This window comes from Schistocerca serialis, chromosome 2 (assembly GCF_023864345.2).
Source record: "Schistocerca serialis cubense isolate TAMUIC-IGC-003099 chromosome 2, iqSchSeri2.2, whole genome shotgun sequence".
Classification (NCBI taxonomy): domain Eukaryota; kingdom Metazoa; phylum Arthropoda; class Insecta; order Orthoptera; family Acrididae; genus Schistocerca; species Schistocerca serialis.
In genome coordinates this window covers 688,720,868-688,741,125 of record NC_064639.1, presented here as the reverse complement: position 1 = coordinate 688,741,125, position 20,258 = coordinate 688,720,868, and the positions used below count along the sequence as shown (strand labels likewise).

Below are 20,258 nucleotides of genomic sequence, written 5' to 3'. Positions count from 1 at the left end.
TACAGCATCTTCCCCTGCCATGCCCTGTTATTTCTCCTCATTCTCACCGCTTGCCTCTTATTGTACCCCCACTACATACCCCCAGCTGTGATTGCAACGCATCGCAGTGGGTCTACAGACAAAGGACTTCATCTTTAAATGTGCCCATCTACTATTCATTGCTTTTCTCTATGTGGTGAGCAGCAATCTGCCCCTTAAATAATATCCTTGATTAGCTGTATGACAAGGCTATGCAGTCCTTGTGATTCACCTTATTTCTCACATTAATTTTTCAGATTAGAACTATCCTTGAATGCTGCTAAAATACAGAACATTTCACAAAAAATTAAAGAACAAGCTTTATTTAACTATGTTCAAGTTTATGGCATAGACTATCACAAAGAGGTGCTATTCCTGCTTTCTGATAGTGACACACAACATTTGCTCTTGTTTACAGCAGTGTCACATAAATGTTTCTAGGAAGTTTTCCTCCACACAGTTTGTATGTTAGTCCATAAACAGATCAACAGTAGAATGAAATTTTCACTCAACAGCAGAGCGTGCACTGATATGAAACTTCCTGGCAAATTAAAACTGTGTGCCAGACCGAGACTCGAAGTTTGGAAGGTAGGAGACGAGGGACTGGTGGAATTAAAGCTGTGAGGATGGGGCATGAGTCGTGCTTGGGTAGCTCAGTTGGTAGAGCACTTGCCTGCGAAAGGCAAAGGTCCCAAGTTTGAGTCTTGGTCTGGCACACAGTTTTAATTTCCCAGGAAGTGTCAGATCAACAGTAGTTGTGCTGAAGAAATTTGAGGGACATGGGCAATATGAAAGTGCCATTGATAAAGGAAACAGGCCTGTTATTGTGCAGGATTATCAGAATATAGCTTCATTAAAGTGCAAAGTTAATATTTCTTTCTGTTAACTCTGTCAGTTATCAAAAATAGAGGCATTGTTTACACACATAGAGACAGACAAGTTGTTGACTTATTACATACTTTAGAGAAGGATAAGTCATCATCATCATGCATACATTTAGTTAGTATTTATAAAAGGAGACAATGTCTTATTTTAATACAAGGAAAGAAGAAATCCCTCTACAGTTAGAAGAAACAAATATTTCAATTTCAGGTTCCTGTACAAAAGTGATAATTTGGAGTTAATTAAGTGCCATACAATCAATTTGAACTTGACTACATAGAAAAAATGAATTGTGGAGTGTGGTGGCTTCCCTTATCACTGGCAGTACAACCAAACAGAAAAAAGTGAGGAGGATGGTGAGGTTATATTCAAAAATGACATATTCATAACGTGTTGCATTGAGGATGTGCAGAATTTTCTTAGGGAATCCACTGTCACCAAGAAAGAAACAGTTAAGTTCATAAGCTATGCTGAAAATGTGACAGACACAATAGTGAAACAGGCTATTTGGCAACTGCAGAAATAATATGTTGCATTAGGTATCAGAAAATGGGAACAGTACCATCTGGACAACAAACCTTTGTCATTGACTCTGATTCACTGATGTCATGGACCAGTAAACAACGCACTGTTGCTTTGATGGCATTTTACAAAAACCACAACACCTAGGTGACCGCACAGCATGTATTTTGTGCTTATTATAAGCTCGCACATCATGACCCAGTCCCATCAGCACATGTTACCAAAATGAGGGTACAGAACTTTGAGAAAACAGGTGACATGATGTGGAAGAGGAGTGTGGAAGTGCGACATGTATCTGCACACCAGAAGAATATTGGAAGAGTGGAAGATGACTGCAGCTGAAGTTCCACATGTTCTGTACAGGGTGGCAGCCAGTCAAAGAATACTTTACGGAATTGGTTTAAAAAATTTATTTCAAAAGCTCAGAAAAATCTTAACAAGTTTTCTTCCAGAGTGGCTTCAGCTGGGACTATGTGTCACAAGTTGTCTGCCTTTCAGAAACGAGGCAGTTCTGTCTAGTTACAGCTGTTGACAAGAGACACCTTTAGCTCTCTGCTGAAACTGCTAGTGAATTCACACCATCAGTTTTAGCCAATTGTGTGTATGGGAAACAGGTCATGTGTGTGAATCCTGGAGGATTGTGCAGTGCAGAACACAGCTGCTCTCTCTCTTGTGATCCAGACCTTGAGCAGAACAGACGTCTTTCTTGGGAGGCAGACCCTCCACCTCTACGTTTCATGACCGGCCACCAACATCAATTAACATGAACCACCTTCCCTTCCCTTACCCACTTATTTAGTTGTTAATCCTCCTGGATTGGCCTACACCTGGTAACTTCCGACCCTAGGTGTGCCCTTTGTATACCATACACTGAAATACATTCTCTTTATTTTACCTAATTTCCCATTCTGTCATTTAACGGTAGCCTTGGATGCCCACTTAACAAGTCCTGATCAATCAATCTCCTGCACATTGTTGTTGTAAGCAGAATCCAACAACCCTCTTCCCCCTTCCTTGCCCATGTACAGTTCTGCACACAAGCATGCACTGCAACTTGACATATTGGATCACAGTGTATAGCGAATATTGCACAAGGAACTGCAGCACCAATGATATAAAATTCAGATAGTGCACAAACTGAATGTGGATGACATCCCAAAGAGACTATGCTTTTGTGGGTAATTGTTGGAGTTCATGAATGATAATCCAGGGCTGTGCAACTATCTGATCAGGAGTGATAAGGCAATTTTTCATGTGTCAGCTTTGTTAACAAGCCAAACTTTAGTTAGATACTGGTCATGTGAAAATCCTGAAATGCTTAATGAAATGCCATTTCACAATCAGAAAGTGGTAGTGTAGTGCAGTGGATCATTGTGCCTTCTTCTTCCTCTTTTTCTTAAAAAAGAGGAAGATGATCACAGCAATGATGTCACTGCAAAAAATATAGAATGTTATGCTCACATGTTGAACCATTTGTTAGTGTAGCAGTTTGCTAATCATCATTTAACTGCAGACACATTCTTCCAACAAGACGGGGCCACATGCCATATCTTGCAGCATCCCATTAATACCCTGGTCATCTCATCTCCAAGAATGGGGATATTTCCTGGCCTCCCATATCCCTGACCTTTCAGCATGTGATTTGTTCCTTTAGGGGCATTTTAAATCTCAGATCTTCTGGTGTGACCCACCACACACCATCCAGGAACTGAAGGCTCAAATTCTGGAGGAAGATATTCAAATTCCAGTGCCAATCTTGCAAAATTTGATCTCTAACTTCCATAAAAGACTTGAACTATGTGAGAAAAAAAAGGGCAGCAACCTAAGTGATGTCATTTTCAACTGATCGGCATTTTAAATTACAAGCATTGTAAATTCATATTCTGTTTCTTTTATATCTTTGTGAATGAATTTTCGTCAATGGCGGAGTTCTCAAAATCACCTATTTCACTGCCACACCTGTTCTAGGATGATTTTCAGAAGGATTTCTCTTATATTCATACTGTGTTTACAGATACACTCAATAGTACTTCTGAGTAGAATAACAAAAATATCAACATATTTGTATTAACTGTTGTATTTCATGTTCCAAACTTGTAAACAATGTTCCCTCTCAACTCTTTCTTTCCCTCCCACAATTTATGACTCACTGCAGAAGAGCCACCTTGTATATAAGGCCCTTCCTGTTAAGTTTGCCAGTCTTAAGTATGAGAAGTAAAGGAAGGAAGCTTCACTTGCAGATTGAGTTGCATGCAGTGAAGAGCAGCACATGGGAAATAACCTCCACCACAGTTATGTTAGCAAGAGAAAAACAATCTCTTATGTCTCTGCTGATGGCAGGATATAAAATTTTAATCTTCCTTCCAGGAGAAAATGGTACCCAAGTTTCATATTTTGTACTAGGATTAAAACTAACACGTAGAGTTAGTGAAATCTTGAATGTTTCATCTAAACATAGTTGAAACTGCATTAAAAATTGGGATACTCTTAACAATAGTGTACTTTATTACAGTATTCAAAAATTTCCTACAAAAATATTAAATAGATACACAAAACTATGGCTTCTACTCTCAGAAAAATATTGTTTAATTGCAAGGGATGACATTTTCTGAAGCAATAATACCATTTTCAGAAAAGATTCCAGTTTTTTTCTGGTTAAAGAATAGGGTGAAAAAGCTGCAGTCAAGAAAGCATGCAGAAAGATGGAGGGGGATACTTTCTTAGCTGACATTGTCCCCGCCCCCCCCCCCCCTCCCCCCCGGCTGCCTTTCTCACTGCTGTGAAGTAGTGAGATGACAAAGTCATGTAACATCTCCTCCTAGTACCGTGTTGGACCTCCTTTTGCTTGGTGTAGTGCAGCAACTTGATGTGACTTGGACTCAACAAGTCGCTAGAAGTCTCCTACAGAAATGTTGAGCCATGCTACCTCTATAGCCATCCATAACCGTGAAAGTATTGCTAGTGAAGGATTTTATGCACAAACTGATCATGGCATGTTGCATTATCATCCACAAAAATTCCATCGTTGTTTGGAAACATGACAGCCATGAATGGTTGCAAATGGTCTCCAAGTAGCTAAACATTCAGAGAATCCAGTCCATTCCATCTAAAAACAGCCCACACTGTTATGGAGCCAACCACCAGCTTGCACAATGTTCCATGGCTTTGTGGGGTCTGTGCCACACTCAAATACTACCATCAGGTCTTGCCAACTAAATCAGGACTCATCTGACCAGGCCATGGTTTCAAGTCATCTATGGCCGACTGAGATGGACATGAGCCCAGGACAGGTGCTGCAGGCAATGTTGTACTGCTGGCAAGGGCACTCATATCTGTCATCTGCTGTTATAGCCCAATAATGCCAAATTTCACCACACTGTCTCAAAGGATACATTTACTGTACATCCCACATTTTATTTCATGCAGTGTTGCTTGTCCATTACCACTGACAATTCTACTCAAATGCCCCTACTTTCAGTTGTGAATGAAGGCTGTTAACCACTGCATTGTGCATAGTGAGAGGTAATGCCTGAAATGTGGTATTGCTACACTCTTGACGCTGTGGATATCAGAATATTGAAGTCCCTAATGATTTTAAAAATGGAATGCCTCATGCAAGTAGCTTCAACTACCATTCTGCATTCAAAGTCTGTTAATTCCCATTGTGCAGCCATAATCTCTTCAGAAACCTTTTCACATGAAAACAGTACAAATGACAACACTATCAATACACTGCCCTTTTATACCTTGTGTACATGGTACTACAGCCATCTGTAATATTATGTTGACAGATTTTAATTGTTAGCCAAATTAGCTTAAGCCAGTTCACTGGCAGAATTAAAATTCATAAGCCAGGCCTTATGACTGGAATAAAATATGGCAATTTCATTTAACTGATTATTAATAAGTTACATAACAGATTGAGAAATGCCACAGAAACAAGTGTCAGTAGAAGATATTAAAACTGAAAACATTAGATTTGTTTGTGCTATATGTTAAACTTTCTACATTTGATGCTGTGTATGAAAGTTAGTTGAAACTAATATGTTACAGTGTTAACAATATTACCTGACAATTGGGTGCTTCCTTACACCCAATGGGACTGTTCCAGTAAGATAACTTGACCAAGGACAGGTCTCAAAATGTACTCTTTTTTCTTTACAACTGCTGTAAATAGCTTCATTTTCAACCACACGATAACCATGTCCCACACGCTCTGTGTGGTATACATCCAGGGCCTAGAACACATATCATTCCATATGAAATAACGTAGAGTTATCCATTAAATATGGTATACTCATTGTCACTTATTTATTTATGTGGAATTTAGCTGTCTGTCTGAATCGGTATGAATTTTCTTATTTAGATTTTTCTCATTTTCTTTGTTTATATTTGGTGCAGTATTAGTTGACCAACATGGGAATGGCAGTACTTTGGATGGCTTATCGTGAGTTTTTATTGTGATATTTGACCACAAATTCTGAAGTGCTTGATAATATGTGCAAAACTGTCTTGAAATCATTTACAGTGTGTTGCATTTTCCTTAGTAGCCACTGTAGCTGTATAATGTAAAGTCACTGCATGTTTCCAATATCGGCCATGAGAGGGCAAGTGCGATAGTATCATGGTCAGATAGTACACATTTAGGTGAAACACAGTGACTTTTTGAAGTGTGATATCATTACTAATATTTTTAAATAAGCTTGTAGTCAATGAGTCTTTGGATAATATTCCTCACATAAAAAATGTTGGGGGTCTACAGCAGCTTTATACACTGTGAACACAGAAAAAAAACAGCAAACTGCTCACAGACTGATAATAAGTATACAATGACCAGTGAGTGAATTAGTAACATGTGGGCAGTAGTGATCAGAATAAGAACATAAGGTAATCAAAGATAACAGAGCCTCACTTCAGTGAACAAGAGAATAATTTACCATGTGAAAAATAAAATGGATGTTTTTAACAAAGAGGTAGAATACCATAGAGAGGCAATGCAAAATACCTTTCAATTGTAGCACACTAAATACGTAGTAGGAATATCAACAATGTTGGAAAATATAGATTGCTACTTACAGTAAAGAAGCCACGTTAAGTTGTAGACAGGCACAATTAAAAGACACTTACACAAAGCTTTTGGCCACAGCCTTCATCAGCAAAAGAGAATAAGGAAAATAGAGAAACACAGACCATTCTGTCTTTTTCTGATGAAGTCTGAGGCTGAAAGCTTTGTGTAAGTGCCTTTTGATTGTGCCTGTCTGCAACTTAGTGTGTCTCCTTTATATAGCAGTCTATCTTTTTCTACATTTTTGTGTATAAAGCCAGAGAGGGAGCAACCCTTGAGAACAGGTGACCACTTTATTCCTCTATGTTTGGAAAAGAAGCATTTGTACCTGCACACCGATTGTACGATGAAACAGAGAAATGAAGCATTCAGAACACTGGTTCACAGGCTCACATCCTCTCTGACAGTGAGAGACTCACTGATAAACTCAAATGCCAGAAGACTGTTTTCCATAAGAAGAACTATGCAGTGACATTCTAAAATAACATCAAATTGCCTGTTTATAACTGAAGTTATTCTCCACATTAAATGGATATAATTAAAGACTGCTTTTGTGGGCAAAACTGATATTGAATGACACTTGTCAGAGCACAAGGTATCTGGAATGAGTGTACAAACATCTTTGTTTAGAGTCATGAGATTCTGACACATGCTATGAAAATAATTGTAAAAGATTGTAGATTTCACATAACTATGCAACAAACAAAATATTGATTGTGTAATTCAAACCACTATTTCCGCTCCTGTTGTGAGACAAGACGGGCAATGCCTTCATGGAAAAATGTTTGTGCTTGCCCATGGAACCATGACTGTATTGAGGTGTGCACTTCTTCATTCAAAGCAAACTGATAGCCATGAATATCTTTCTTCAGTGCTCCAAAAATATGAAAATCACTTGGGGAGAGATTGGGACTGTATGGAGGATGTGTAAATACTTCTGCAGTGTAGTCAAAACAACCTTGGCAACAGAATGATGCTGTCCATCAAAATTCTTGAGCATTTGGACTTGACTGTGAGCTTCAATTTTTTAAAAGTGTCCATTTGTCACATTAATTGTGATGCTGTGTGCCAGAAAGCCAATGAGCATCAGGCTCTTGCAGTCAAAGAAATAAGTCATCATGACTTTCCCAGAGCTGGTGTGCATGGCTTTGGATTTTTTGAGTGGGGGGTGAAACCATGTGCTTCCATTATTGGATCTGACACTTGCTCTCTGTCTCAAAATGATGACATCATGTCTCATCTCACATGACATAGGATGGAAAATGATATTCTTTATCATGATACCACTCCAGGTGCTGCAGTGAAGTTGAGATTCTGTTCAACTTCTGCTGCTCCATCAGGTTGAGGGAAACCCACTGTGCACAGACTTTCTGGAACTTCAGGTGCTCTGTCATGATGGGGTGAGCAATACTGTGACTGGCGCTCAACATGAGCCAAATGTCTCCCACTGTCCACCATTAGTCATTTCTGATAGCAGCATCTATTGCAGGAATGACAGAAGAGGTAATGCCGCAATGTGCCTGTCCTGGCCAACCTCTGTCTTTCAATGAGATGCAGCCTTCTGGAAAACATTCATTCCACAGAAATACATGAAAACATGATGTACTGTGTTCAACACACTCGGCAGGCATTTGAGCATGAATTTCACAGCCTGACACTCCTTTCACAGTCAAAAACTGCACTACACCTCACTGTTTGTCTTTCGCACTCTGCATAGTGAAGTCAGATGCACACATGATTCACTGACCTCATGTTGAGCATGTCTAACAGATAAATATCACAGCTGTGAATTTTCACACTGTTCCTTTGTGATTCCCAATAGAGGACACTTCTGTATGCATACCTACCTGTGTTACATACTACCTTTGTCAGAAAAGTTCCACAACAGCTTTTTTCCTAAGTAGAAAATGGCGCTTACCAAGTAATGATCCTAGCTCTTATTGAAGTAGTCCCCTTGACTATCTGTACACAGTTTCTGGAGGTCTTGGAAGAAAGCAGGGAAATTTTCAACTGTGATGCTTGTAAGCTCATTTTTTACAGCCTGTTGCATGTCTGCAATATCTTGATGAAACTTTCCTTTCAGTAGCTTTTCACACATGTAACCAAGGAAAAATCACAAGGTGAGATGTTGGGTAATATAGTGGATATAGGATGGCAATAACAGAATGTCTGGCCAGACACTTTGTAACAGATAAGGTAGTATGGGGTCTCGCATTGTCATGCAGTAAGAACCAATCCTGAGAATGCCTCAAATCAGGGCAGCAACATTGAACTGCTTATCATATATGTTTCAGGACTTTGGTTTCTTTCAAGAATTTTGTTCACTGTTTTACCTGGAGGAAAGTGTACTCATGATGAGCTAAGACTTTACTGTCAGAGAATGCGATCAACATTGTCTTTGTTCTTGAAAGTTGTTGTTTGACTTTTTTCGAAGTTGTTGATCCAGGATTCCACCATTCAGCACTTTGACGCTTCATGTGAAGGTCATTCTGGTGGTATCAACTTTCATTCCCAGCAAAATATCTTTGACAGAAATGTGGTATCATGTCTGGCTCTATCCAGTAGTTCAGCAGAAATTCTTCATCTTTCCTTCATTGGTCTCTTAGTGTGTGAGGGCAGAGTTTTGCATTATTTTCCAGTTCCCTATATCTTTGCGTAAAATCTTATGATACACATAATGATTCAGGTTAAATTCTTCTGATATCGCATGCATGATTACATGATGGTCTTCTTGTAATAATGGCCTTACACGCTCCTCATCTTCATCTGTTTGTGCTGTAGACGAGCGACCAGCTCTGGTATCATCTTGCACTAAATCCTTGCCTTCATGAAAACTTTTGTGCCACTCATAAACATGACTTCTTGAAAGTGCCTCACCTGCTTAAGTTTGCTTGATAATTGTCCACATTTCACTAGTGGTTTTTCCAAGCTTAACACAGAACTTAATGTTCACTCTTTGCTCACAATCAGCATCCACTGTTTCACAACAACTATTGCACAAAGAACCCAAGCACTGTATTGCTAAGCACAGCCCTGTCACCTCATGAGTTTGCACAGAAACATGACCAAGCTCATTTCAAGGACACGCACATAACAGGTAATATATAAACAACATTTTTTCCTTATAATATTGCAAACTCAGAAATAACAAAAAACATGTCATGGAACTTTTCTGACAAAGTGAGTATGTCTTTGCTGTGTTAATTATATACTCTATCCCAGTTTCATTTGACTGCCCCATACACAACTACACTGACTGGACTGAACTTTGGTGTAAGTAAACTCAGCCTGATTAACTTATTTATCTATAAGAACAATTCAAGAATACTACACAGAGAATTTGCATGCCTAATGCATGAGTCATGATTTAGGTTTATTATGATCTTTTTGTCCCTGCAGTTGTCATTCTGAGGACTTTTTGATGAAGATGACAATTGATTCTTCTAATGCCACAAGCAACAGCTCTCTAATTTTGCACATTCAAATTGGTCCAAGAAAAATGTTGTGATAAGAAAAATATATTAAAGCATAGTCTGTAACATACCCTTTGTACCATTTCAGCCCCACCAGCTTCACCAGCATGCAGTGTTCTGTGAATTCCAGATTTCCTGGCCTCTTCATATGCACCAATCTCTTCTTGGTTTAATGGTACTTCAACTGATTGAAAAGGTATTTTCACCATTTATTTCATGCTAATATATATGTCCAACACAATCTACATTGAGCAATATCTTTTCTCTTTTAAAGTCTATGTTTTTAGTTTTGAAATTATTTTATACTGGATTTTATTCTGAATTTTATTTTAACAATAGGTCTCAGTAACTTTAGAGTCTATCAAGAAATCTGGACATTATGTTTCTGTACCTTCTTTTTCTTCTTAAATTTTTCAGTAATGAAAGTAAAAAATGCTCACCGTAAGTTTCTGATTTGTCATTTGCATTCATTGCTATGTCCAATCCAACAACACCATCTCCTTTAAACTTCTTGCATAGCTCCACGATATCCTTTATTGTGCCAGTACCATTGAGTGCAGAGAGAATAGTATTTGCTTTGACACCAAAGTCATTCTCACCACGCTGAAAACCACGATTTACAGCACTCACAACCTCTCCCAGTTCTGCAATATAATATATCATGAGTAAAAATAATGACAATTAATTATTTTTGAAAATATAATGTAACTGATAGACAAAAAAATCTACTCATCAGGTCGTGGCAGGAGAACACACCTATAAAAGGTATACAGTTTGCAAGGTTTCAGAGCCAGTGGCTCTTCCTTCTGGCAGAAGAACTGAAGGGGAAGGAAGAGGGATGATGGAAAAGTACTGGTGAAGTTTTGGATAAGGGGTAGAGCTCAGAAAAGTTGCCCTGAACCCCCTGTTAGAGGAGACTTACTGGACAGGATGAGAAGGAAAGAATATCAATATTACACGTTTTTGAACTGTATCCACAGAAGCCCAGGGATGTTGTGTAGTGGAAGATACCATTGTCAAATAAGTGTGCTCAAGGTATATTGAAAAGTATTGGGGTCACTGGAAATAAGCAGCAAAAGTTTCTGGATTGGAGGAAAAGAGGAAACTAAAAATGAACTTGTGTGTGATATCACTTTTTGTTATTTTGTGACGTAGTAAATCACTGATGAGAAGAATTATAGCGCATCTACATTGCTATAAGAAATTAAAAATTGGAAATGAAGACTGAACATCAGAACATAATGGAGAAATTGTGGGCAAGGCAGACATATCACAACAGCGGATGGAGATAACGGAAAGGCTTTATGAGGGAAAAGGAGTGATGCAATGATCCATAATGTCATGTTTTGACTTTGTACTACCCATAGTCACACCTAAATTTTCACATGTTAAAGGAACAAGTGGTTACTGATGAGTACTACTCTAATCAGAGAACAAGTCTTTAATTATAGAGCATTCACTATTTTACTCATTTCATAATTTCCTGTGCAACTCAGAACTGGGTACTGCTGCACTCTGACAGTTGCAAATGCTACTATAAAAGAAAAACATCTACCTTCCAGTGCAATTATCGGAAGGACAGATCATCTCATACTGAATAACACAGGTACACATGACAAACCGTATGCACTAAGTAACTACTATAACTTCATTTCAGCAATTGTTTCAAAGAGGCTTCTGCTTTATTCAATGTGTTGTAATCATCAGAAGCCCATCCACACAATTTGGTATACTGCTATTTTTTAAAAAATTTCAAAATATTAGTTAATTGAGACCTTAACTACAAGCAGGCTGACAAAAGCAATCAGGAATTTGATTTAGTTAGTGATTAAAAATACAGTGACTCAAAGGATTCACACTTCCTGGTGCATAATAGGGAGCAGGATCACATAAGAGGACTACAAAAGTCCAAAAAAGAATTACTATCTAGTCAAAATGAAAGAGAAAAAAAAAGACTGTTAATGTGCAGTGACGGAAAACCCAAACAAAATATATGTAAGCTGTATAGTACTGATCCTTACGTGGTCACTATCAAACACAAAACAGCACCTCTGGGTCTTTACATGGAGACTCTAATCTCTTTATTCTTTGCTTACTTCATATTGCTTTGGTTTTTCTCAAATTTGTTCATTGTGTGTTCATGCAGCTAGTGAATAAATTGTTCCATAACTTATCTCATGTTGGAAATTTTTATTTCTGCATCATACAACAAAGGGACAGAACCTACCACATTGGTGACCTCAGACCAGTTTTCATTTCTCACATGTTTCTGGTGATTGTCTACTGTGTGGTGTGTGCACATTACGTACTGTGAGTCATTCATCATACAATGCACCAGATTCTGTGTTCTCTATCACATTTTGCCTTTGTATTTTGAATCTAAGGTGTCCCACCCACCACAAACCGTGTTATAATGGAACAGGAACGATTCCTTCCTCATGCAACACAAGTGAGCTCTTTAACCTATTGGAGTTCACAGTGACACAAACCAAGTGCATTGTCTGTGGTATTTATGCAAGGACACGTCGATCTCAGCACTTCACAAGATCCACAGACCAATGAATTTTTGGACCTGATATTACTGCCCAATGTGGGGCAAATGTCCTTCATACATTGACATTGACACTAAGTGGCCAGCAAACTATTAACTACCACACTTGTCAAGCCCATCAAGGTACTGTATGTTCTCCAGTTCTGTATACTTCGCATCTTCTGCTATCATCTTTTGCAGCCACGGCTGTATCACCCACGATGGCCAACTGCACTTCTACACCTTCCATGTCACAAAATCTCACAGCCCACTAAACACTGCTGCTGCATTCAACAACCAAGATCGTTGCTGCCACATCAGTCAACCATGCTCTCATGCCTACAGGGTTATGTACTGAGTGTGGTTGCCATCCTGACCCCCCCCCCCCCCCCCCGCCCCCCCCACCCCATGATGACTTCAGCCAATGTTGCCCTGGGACAACATCCATCACTCAATCAAGGTTTTGCCACTCACAGTGCCTCTTCACTGGCAGGTTTCCTAAACTGCCCTCCACTGCTGAAAGACAACCCCCAGACTTGGTTCACCTTGGCTGACAACCTCTTCAACCTCCATGACATTGGGGATGACTTTGTGGCCAAAAATTTGAGAATCAAACATTTATTAATCCTATACAGATGAAGTTCCTGTGACATTTCAGTCTTACTTTTATCTACAATAATGATGTAGGTCAAAGAAGGATTAACCCCATTTTGTTCACCGCTAATGTGCTATTCCAGTATTGGAGAGCCTCTGAAATACTGATGCAAGTTTAGAAGGGGAAAAGCAATGGCCTGAGCTGTGAATTGGGATTTCTATCAAGGAGGGAGGCATACATAGGTAATCCATGCAGTTGTGGTAGCCACAGTGCTAACTTGGCACAGCAGTTAGCACATCTGTCTGATAAGCAAGAGACCCAGGTTCAAATCCAAGTGCTGGTACAAATTTTAGTTCATTGCTTTGGCTTGCATCATAATTGTGCATTTTTCACACCCTTCAATTAAAGTTATTCATCAGATTATAAACGATAAAAGCTTGGAATTATGTACTCCATCCCAACTCGAGCACCACTTACCTTCATTAGTTGATGTGGAATACATGCCTGACATAATGTTATGAACATTGTGGATTATTAATGCTTAATGGTCACATGGGGTGTTCAGAACACACCAGTCATCCCTATGGATGGATTATTGCATAATGGACAGGTGTATAATGTCATGTTGTTTGGTACCTTTCTAGGACATAATACAAAAGCTTTGAGTAACAATAGAATCTACAATGGAAGTGCAAGTTCCAAGAAAACATGCAACAATGTGCCTTGGGGTGTTGCCGGCACCCCACACAACTCTTCATGTTGCAGTGCTGTGAGAAAGCACACAGTTGTATTCCATAGCAGCTGCTTGTATTTTGTCATTCTCTGCAGTTAAAACAACTATTGATCATTACGAAATAGAACAAGAAAGAGTGTGGAAGCTTCTGGAAGAGGTCTTAGACGAAACTTTTGAAGGAGGAGAAGAGAAAGAGGAGGAAACAGACAGTTGTGAAGTTCTCTCTCATCACAGTGACACAGAAATGGAGGATGAAGACAACCTGGAACTGGAGCCACAAGTAAGTGCAGGTATAATGAAAGCAAGCATGAATTTTTTATTGGAAAGGATAAGGATACAAAATGGATGAAAAGTTGTCCTAGTCATAACGTAAGAACTAGAAGTGTAGACCTCATTGTTCATCTCCCTGGTGTGAAAACTATCACAAAATCTGTGAAAACTGCTGTGGACTGTTTTTTGATATTTATAAATGACATAATAATTAGAACAATTACATCATGCACAAATATTGACATACAACATATTGCAACAAATTTCACAAGAGACCATGATGCCAAACCAACAAATGAGGAAGAAATCAAATCTCTTCTGGGTCTGTTGATATTGGCTGGGCATTACAGGGCAGGACACCAAAACCTGGGAGACTTATGGCACACAAATGGTTTTTGAATTGCAATATTTCATGCAACAATGAGATTCAATGATATTCGAGACAGATCACAGCGTAGAGAACTTGATTGCCTAGCTGTGTCCAGAGAAGTAATTGAATTATTCATATCAAACTGTGTCAGTAATTACACTGTGTCTGAATAGAAGACAGTGGATGAACAACTGGTTGCATTTAGAGGCAAACGCAGTTTTCGGCAGTATATACTAAGCAAGCCTGCAAAATATGGTTTGAAAATTATCACCTTATGTGATGCAAGAACATAGTATACTTCGGGGATGGAAATCAACGTTGAGAAACAGCCAGAGGGTCTCTTTGTACTGTCAAACTCGCCTAAGGAGATAGAAAATAGACTCGTACGGCCTATTGAAGGTACAGGACGCAGTGTGACACAAGACAATTGGTTTTGTTCCATACCACTGGCTGAAGAGCTCCTGAAAAAGAAACTTACAGTAGTAGGAACTCTTAGAAAGAATAAGAGGGATAAGAGGGAGCTCCCTCCAGACTTTGTTTGCACGAAAGGTCGTGAACTTAGAAGCAGCATTTTTGGATTCAGAAAGGATATCACCATAGTTTAATATGTGCCAAAGAAGGGCAAAAACTTTATTCTCCTTCCATCTCTGTATCAAGATGGTGTCATTGACACTAATACTGTGGAGGAAAAAAACCAGAAATTATAACAATGTACAATAAGACCAAAACAGGTGTGGCCACAATAGATGAAATTTGCACTACTTATTCAACCTCAAGAGAAACTAGACACTGGCCATTTGACCTATTTTTTCCAAATGATTGACATTGCTTGCATTAACACCTTCATCATATATGTGAATAACAACAATGAGAGGATTTCCCGAAGAATGTTTTTACTTGACATCGGAAGGTCATTAGTAAATCCCATGGTGTGCAAGAGAGCAGTCACTCACTCCCTGCCTAAACAAGTTAGAAAGAAAGCCGCAGAAATGGCGAGAGTTGAAGACATCAACAATGCACCACCTTCTGAACAAACAATACTTAAGCCCAGGCACTGCACAGTATGTCCTTGGAGTAAAGATATAAAAGTTAAATCGCACTGTGTTCGATGTTTGAAAGTTATGTGTGTAAAGCACATGAGAAATGTGTGTGATGAGTGTTACGATAATGCACCCCTTGCAGCCAGTGACAGTGACTGATTTCATAAAATGTTTGTATGAGTTGACTGAACAAATGTTTAATTATATGTATAATGTCTTATACCTGTAATACAGTATGAAGAATAACAGAAATAAATAATTAAACAAAATATTGTAAAAAAAAGGGAATTATTGCATATGTTTCAAATAACCCAATTTAATACTAAAGTATTATTAAAAAAAACGATAATGTACTGGGAGATAACATTCTAAATAGCCTTTTGTGAAGTAGACGTATTCATATCAGAGATATGCTGCCCAATAATGCCATTATAGCCACTTTTATTTGGGGTGTTAGCAACACGTGACTATTACTGTTATGAAAAGCTACGCGACCGCATAAGGGTTAAGCTTCCATACAAGCTGCAGCTACAACTACTTTCTCATGCTTCAGATTCATTGGAGACTAAGCTCCACTTCATGGACCAGGCGTACAGCATCCTCTGACATAGACGTCTTCTCACTAACCCCTGCGGTCATGCAAAGGAAAAGGTTGGAGCTACTGATGACCCCCCACAACTTCCCCTCCAACTCACCTAGCTGGAAGAAGCTGTGTGAGAACACATTCAGTACTTCTGGAAGACACATAGCCACCTGGCGGCAATCTCCATGCACTGCCTTTGCTGAGCCCAAAACCCTTTCCAATTACCACCCAAGTCTCATCTGAGCACACTGCTGACACCAAACAGAGGACACACAAGCAGCACAGAATAGCCCCAATCTGTGTACCCCTTCTGCTGGTTCCAAACTACATTTGGAAATGCAACACAGAACTTCCAACCTCCCTGTGCATTCCAAAATTCTGATTCTCACCACTCCCACATTGTGCCTTATGAAACGGTGATTGTCTCTATGTAATGGACCACACATTGGGTTTAAGATTTCTGATTGATATGGGTGCCGAGGCTAGCATCACACCTATTGCGTTAGCTCCCACTCACACATTTCCAGCCAAGCTAACTCTGTGTGCTGTTAACAACTCAAGTATCAATGTCCTCAGCGCAGCAGATCTTCAGCTGCATCTCACTCCTGATCTAAATTTTACCCAGACTTTCCATGTTGCAGACATTGATGAACCTGTGCTTGGTAGAGATTTTATTAAACATTTTGGTTTATCACCAAATATCCAGTCTGCCTCATTGCTGCAGTATGCCTCCATCTCCCAGGCTCATTCAGCTCTTCTCCTTTATTCACCACAGATAAACCCCTCCTTAGCTCTCTCTCTGAGTGCTGCACTTTAACAGCTCAATTCACCCCACCATTGGTCAAGCTTATACTTAACGCACCAGTTCTGATGCTCCATGAGCTCACAATGCTGTACTTCCCCAACAGATTGATGCAGCATCTGTGCAACTGGCACAGTCTCATGAGACACTCTGCCAGCTCACTGAGGCACACTCATTGTGCTCCAATGACACAGTGCTCTCTCTAGTGCCACCTCCTCCACAGGACTGTAAGGTCAGTGACACTTTGCTCCCCAGTGCTTCCTGCTGGTGCACCCACCCTTCAGAATCTGACAGTGACACTTCTCTTGTGGGTGTGAATAGTGCACTCACAGCTGTGGTTGCTGATGGTTCTTGCTATAAAATCAGTACAATGAAGGAACCATCCATAGAACACAATGCTCACCACCTTAATCCCAGAAAACTGTGCCATGCTAAAACAGCTGTCAGTGAGCTACTTAATGCCAGCATTATATGTTCACCAGATAGCAGTTAGCCTTCCCTATGTACCTTACTCAGAACAAAGATAGTTTGTTTCATCTGTGTGGGGACTACAGGGCTCTGAACTCTCGCACTATTATAGACAGTTATCCTATCCCACATATCCAGGACTTCATCCAACTGCTCAGTTGAGCACAAGTGTTCAGTGTACTCAGTATCTGCAAAGCTTCCCAACAAATTCGCATGTCCGAGGACAACATCCCCAAGACTGTACTAATTACCCTTTACGGCTTCAAAAATGAAGCCTAGACTTGGCAGCATTTTATTGATACTTTATGTTTCAACCCCCACATCATGTATGCCTATCTGGATGACATCCTGATCTTTTCCTCCACCATTGAGGAACACAAAACAGCATCTGGCTCAAGTCCAGGCCACATTCCATTACAATGGTGTCAAAATCAACCACAAGAAGTCACAACTAACTCATGATAGTGCAACTTTCCTAGGCTATACTGTGTCAGCTGAGAGCATCTGACTGACATTCAACCAGGTTGAATCTACACTCCTGGGAATTGAAATAAGAACACCATGAATTCATTGTCCCAGGAAGGGGTAACTTTATTGACACATTCCTGGGGTCAGATACATCACATGATCACACTGACAGAACCACAGGCACATAGACACAGGCAACAGAGCATGCACAATGTCGGCACTAGTACAGTGTATATCCACCTTTCGCAGCAATGCAGGCTGCTATTCTCCCATGGAGACGATCGTAGAGATGCTGGATGTAGTCCTGTGGAACGGCTTGCCATGCCATTTCCACCTGGCGCCTCAGTTGGACCAGCGTTCGTGCTGGACGTGCAGACCACGTGAGACGACGCTTCATCCAGTCCCAAACATGCTCAATGGGGGACAGATCCGGAGATCTTGCTGGCCAGGGTAGTTGACTTACACCTTCTAGAGCATGTTGGGTGGCACGGGATACATGCGGACGTGCATTGTCCTGTTGGAACAGCAAGTTCCCTTGCCGGTCTAGGAATGGTAGAACGATGGGTTCGATGACGGTTTGGATGTACCGTGCACTATTCAGTGTCCCCTCGACGATCACCAGTGGTGCACGGCCAGTGTAGGAGATCGCTCCCCACACCATGATGCCGGGTGTTGGCCCTGTGTGCCTCGGTCGTATGCAGTCCTGATTTTGGCGCTCACCTGCACGGCGCCAAACATGCATACGACCATCATTGGCACCAAGGCAGAAGCGACTCTCATCGCTGAAGACGACACGTCTCCATTCGTCCCTCCATTCACACCTGTCGCGACACCACTGGAGGCGGGCTGCACGATGTTGGGGCGTGAGCGGAAGACGGCCTAACGGTGTGCGGGACCGTAGCCCAGCTTCATGGAGACGGTTGCGAATGGTCCTCGCCGATACCCCAGGAGCAACAGTGTCCCTAATTTGCTGGGAAGTGGCGGTGCGGTCCCCTACGGCACTGCGTAGGATCCTACGATTTTGGCGTGCATCCGTACGTCGCTGCGGTCCGGTCCCAGGTCGACGGGCACGTGCACCTTCCGCCGACCACTGGCGACAACATCGATGTACTGTGGAGACCTCATGCCCCACGTGTTGAGCAATTCGGCGGTACGTCCACCCAGCCTCCCGCATACCCACTATACGCCCTCGCTCAAAGTCCGTCAACTGCACATACGGTTCACGTCCACGCTGTCGCGGCATGCTACCAGTGTTAAAGACTGCGATGGAGCTCCGTATGCCACGGCAAACTGGCTGACACTGACGGCGGCGGTGCACAAATGCTGCGCAGCTAGCGCCATTCGACGGCCAACACCGCGGTTCCTGGTGTGTCCGCTGTGCCGTGCGTGTGATCATTGCTTGTACAGCCCTCTCGCAGTGTCTGGAGCAAGTATGGTGGGTCTGACACACCGGTGTCAATGTGTTCTTTTTTCCATTTCCAGGAGTGTATTTATAAACTTCTACTACCCACAGACTATTGGGAACTGCAAAGATACCTGGGCATTATAAATTTACTGTGCTTCCATCAGACACCACTTACCTATGCTCTGACTGGAAAGAAACCCCTCCAGCATGAGGAAGTTTCTTGAATAGATGACATGATGCAAGCATTTGAGGCTCTCAAGTCTATTGTTACCCATGCCATCACACTAGCACACCCAGTACCTGACACCTGCATCTTGACCACTGTTGACGTGAGTGGTACATCAGAAGGCACTGTTTTGCAACATCACATTGACAATATCACTGAGCCTCTCATATTTATCTCCAGAGAACTTTCATCTGCCCACTTTAAGTGGTCAACATTCAACTGTGAACTCCTCATAGTCTATGAGGCGGTAAGACACTTCCACAATTATATCAGAGGCTGTGAAGCTACTGCCGTTACCTATTAACAGCAGCTCGTAAATGCCATCCACAATCCTGACAAGGACCTTCCTTCCTGATGCCTGTGGTCCAAGCACCTAATCAGGCAGGAAGTGTTCCATTGACATGGTTCTGACAAAGTTGTCACTGACAACCTGTCCTGGGTGAACATAATCATGTCTCCCATTGACAAGGACAAGTTGGCCTACCTGCAAGCTGATGACACAGAGCCTGTAGACATACTGAAGGACACAAAATGTGCACTGACTCTTGAGCCATACCCACTACTGGGCTCATACATTCTCATCATGTGCAACACGTAGATGGCTACCCTCCGACCAGTTGTACCTCCCCCTCTCCAGCGAGTGGTATTAGCATCCCTGCACAATCTCGTTCAACCTGGCATCAATGCCACTATGAAAGTGTTGCTGAGCAATTCATCTGGCTGGGAATTAAGAACAATTTTTGTGATTGGATGCATGTCTGTATCCCTTGCCAGTGAAGTAAGGTTGAACGACATGTACAGCCCCCTC

General features: G+C 41.0%; 1 protein-coding gene across 1 annotated transcript in view; it reads right to left on the bottom strand.

The window, feature by feature from the left end:
- The window catches only part of LOC126456328 (adenosine deaminase-like), a 127,072-nt gene that overhangs the window by 25,276 nt on the left and 81,538 nt on the right, over nt 1-20,258 (bottom strand). The window contains exons 5-7 of the mRNA XM_050092078.1: nt 10,401-10,604; nt 10,032-10,144; nt 5,491-5,660 (exon numbers count right to left, since the gene is read on the bottom strand). Of these exons, the coding sequence (XP_049948035.1) occupies nt 5,491-5,660; nt 10,032-10,144; nt 10,401-10,604 (487 nt within the window). The remainder of the gene's footprint in view (nt 1-5,490; nt 5,661-10,031; nt 10,145-10,400; nt 10,605-20,258) is intronic.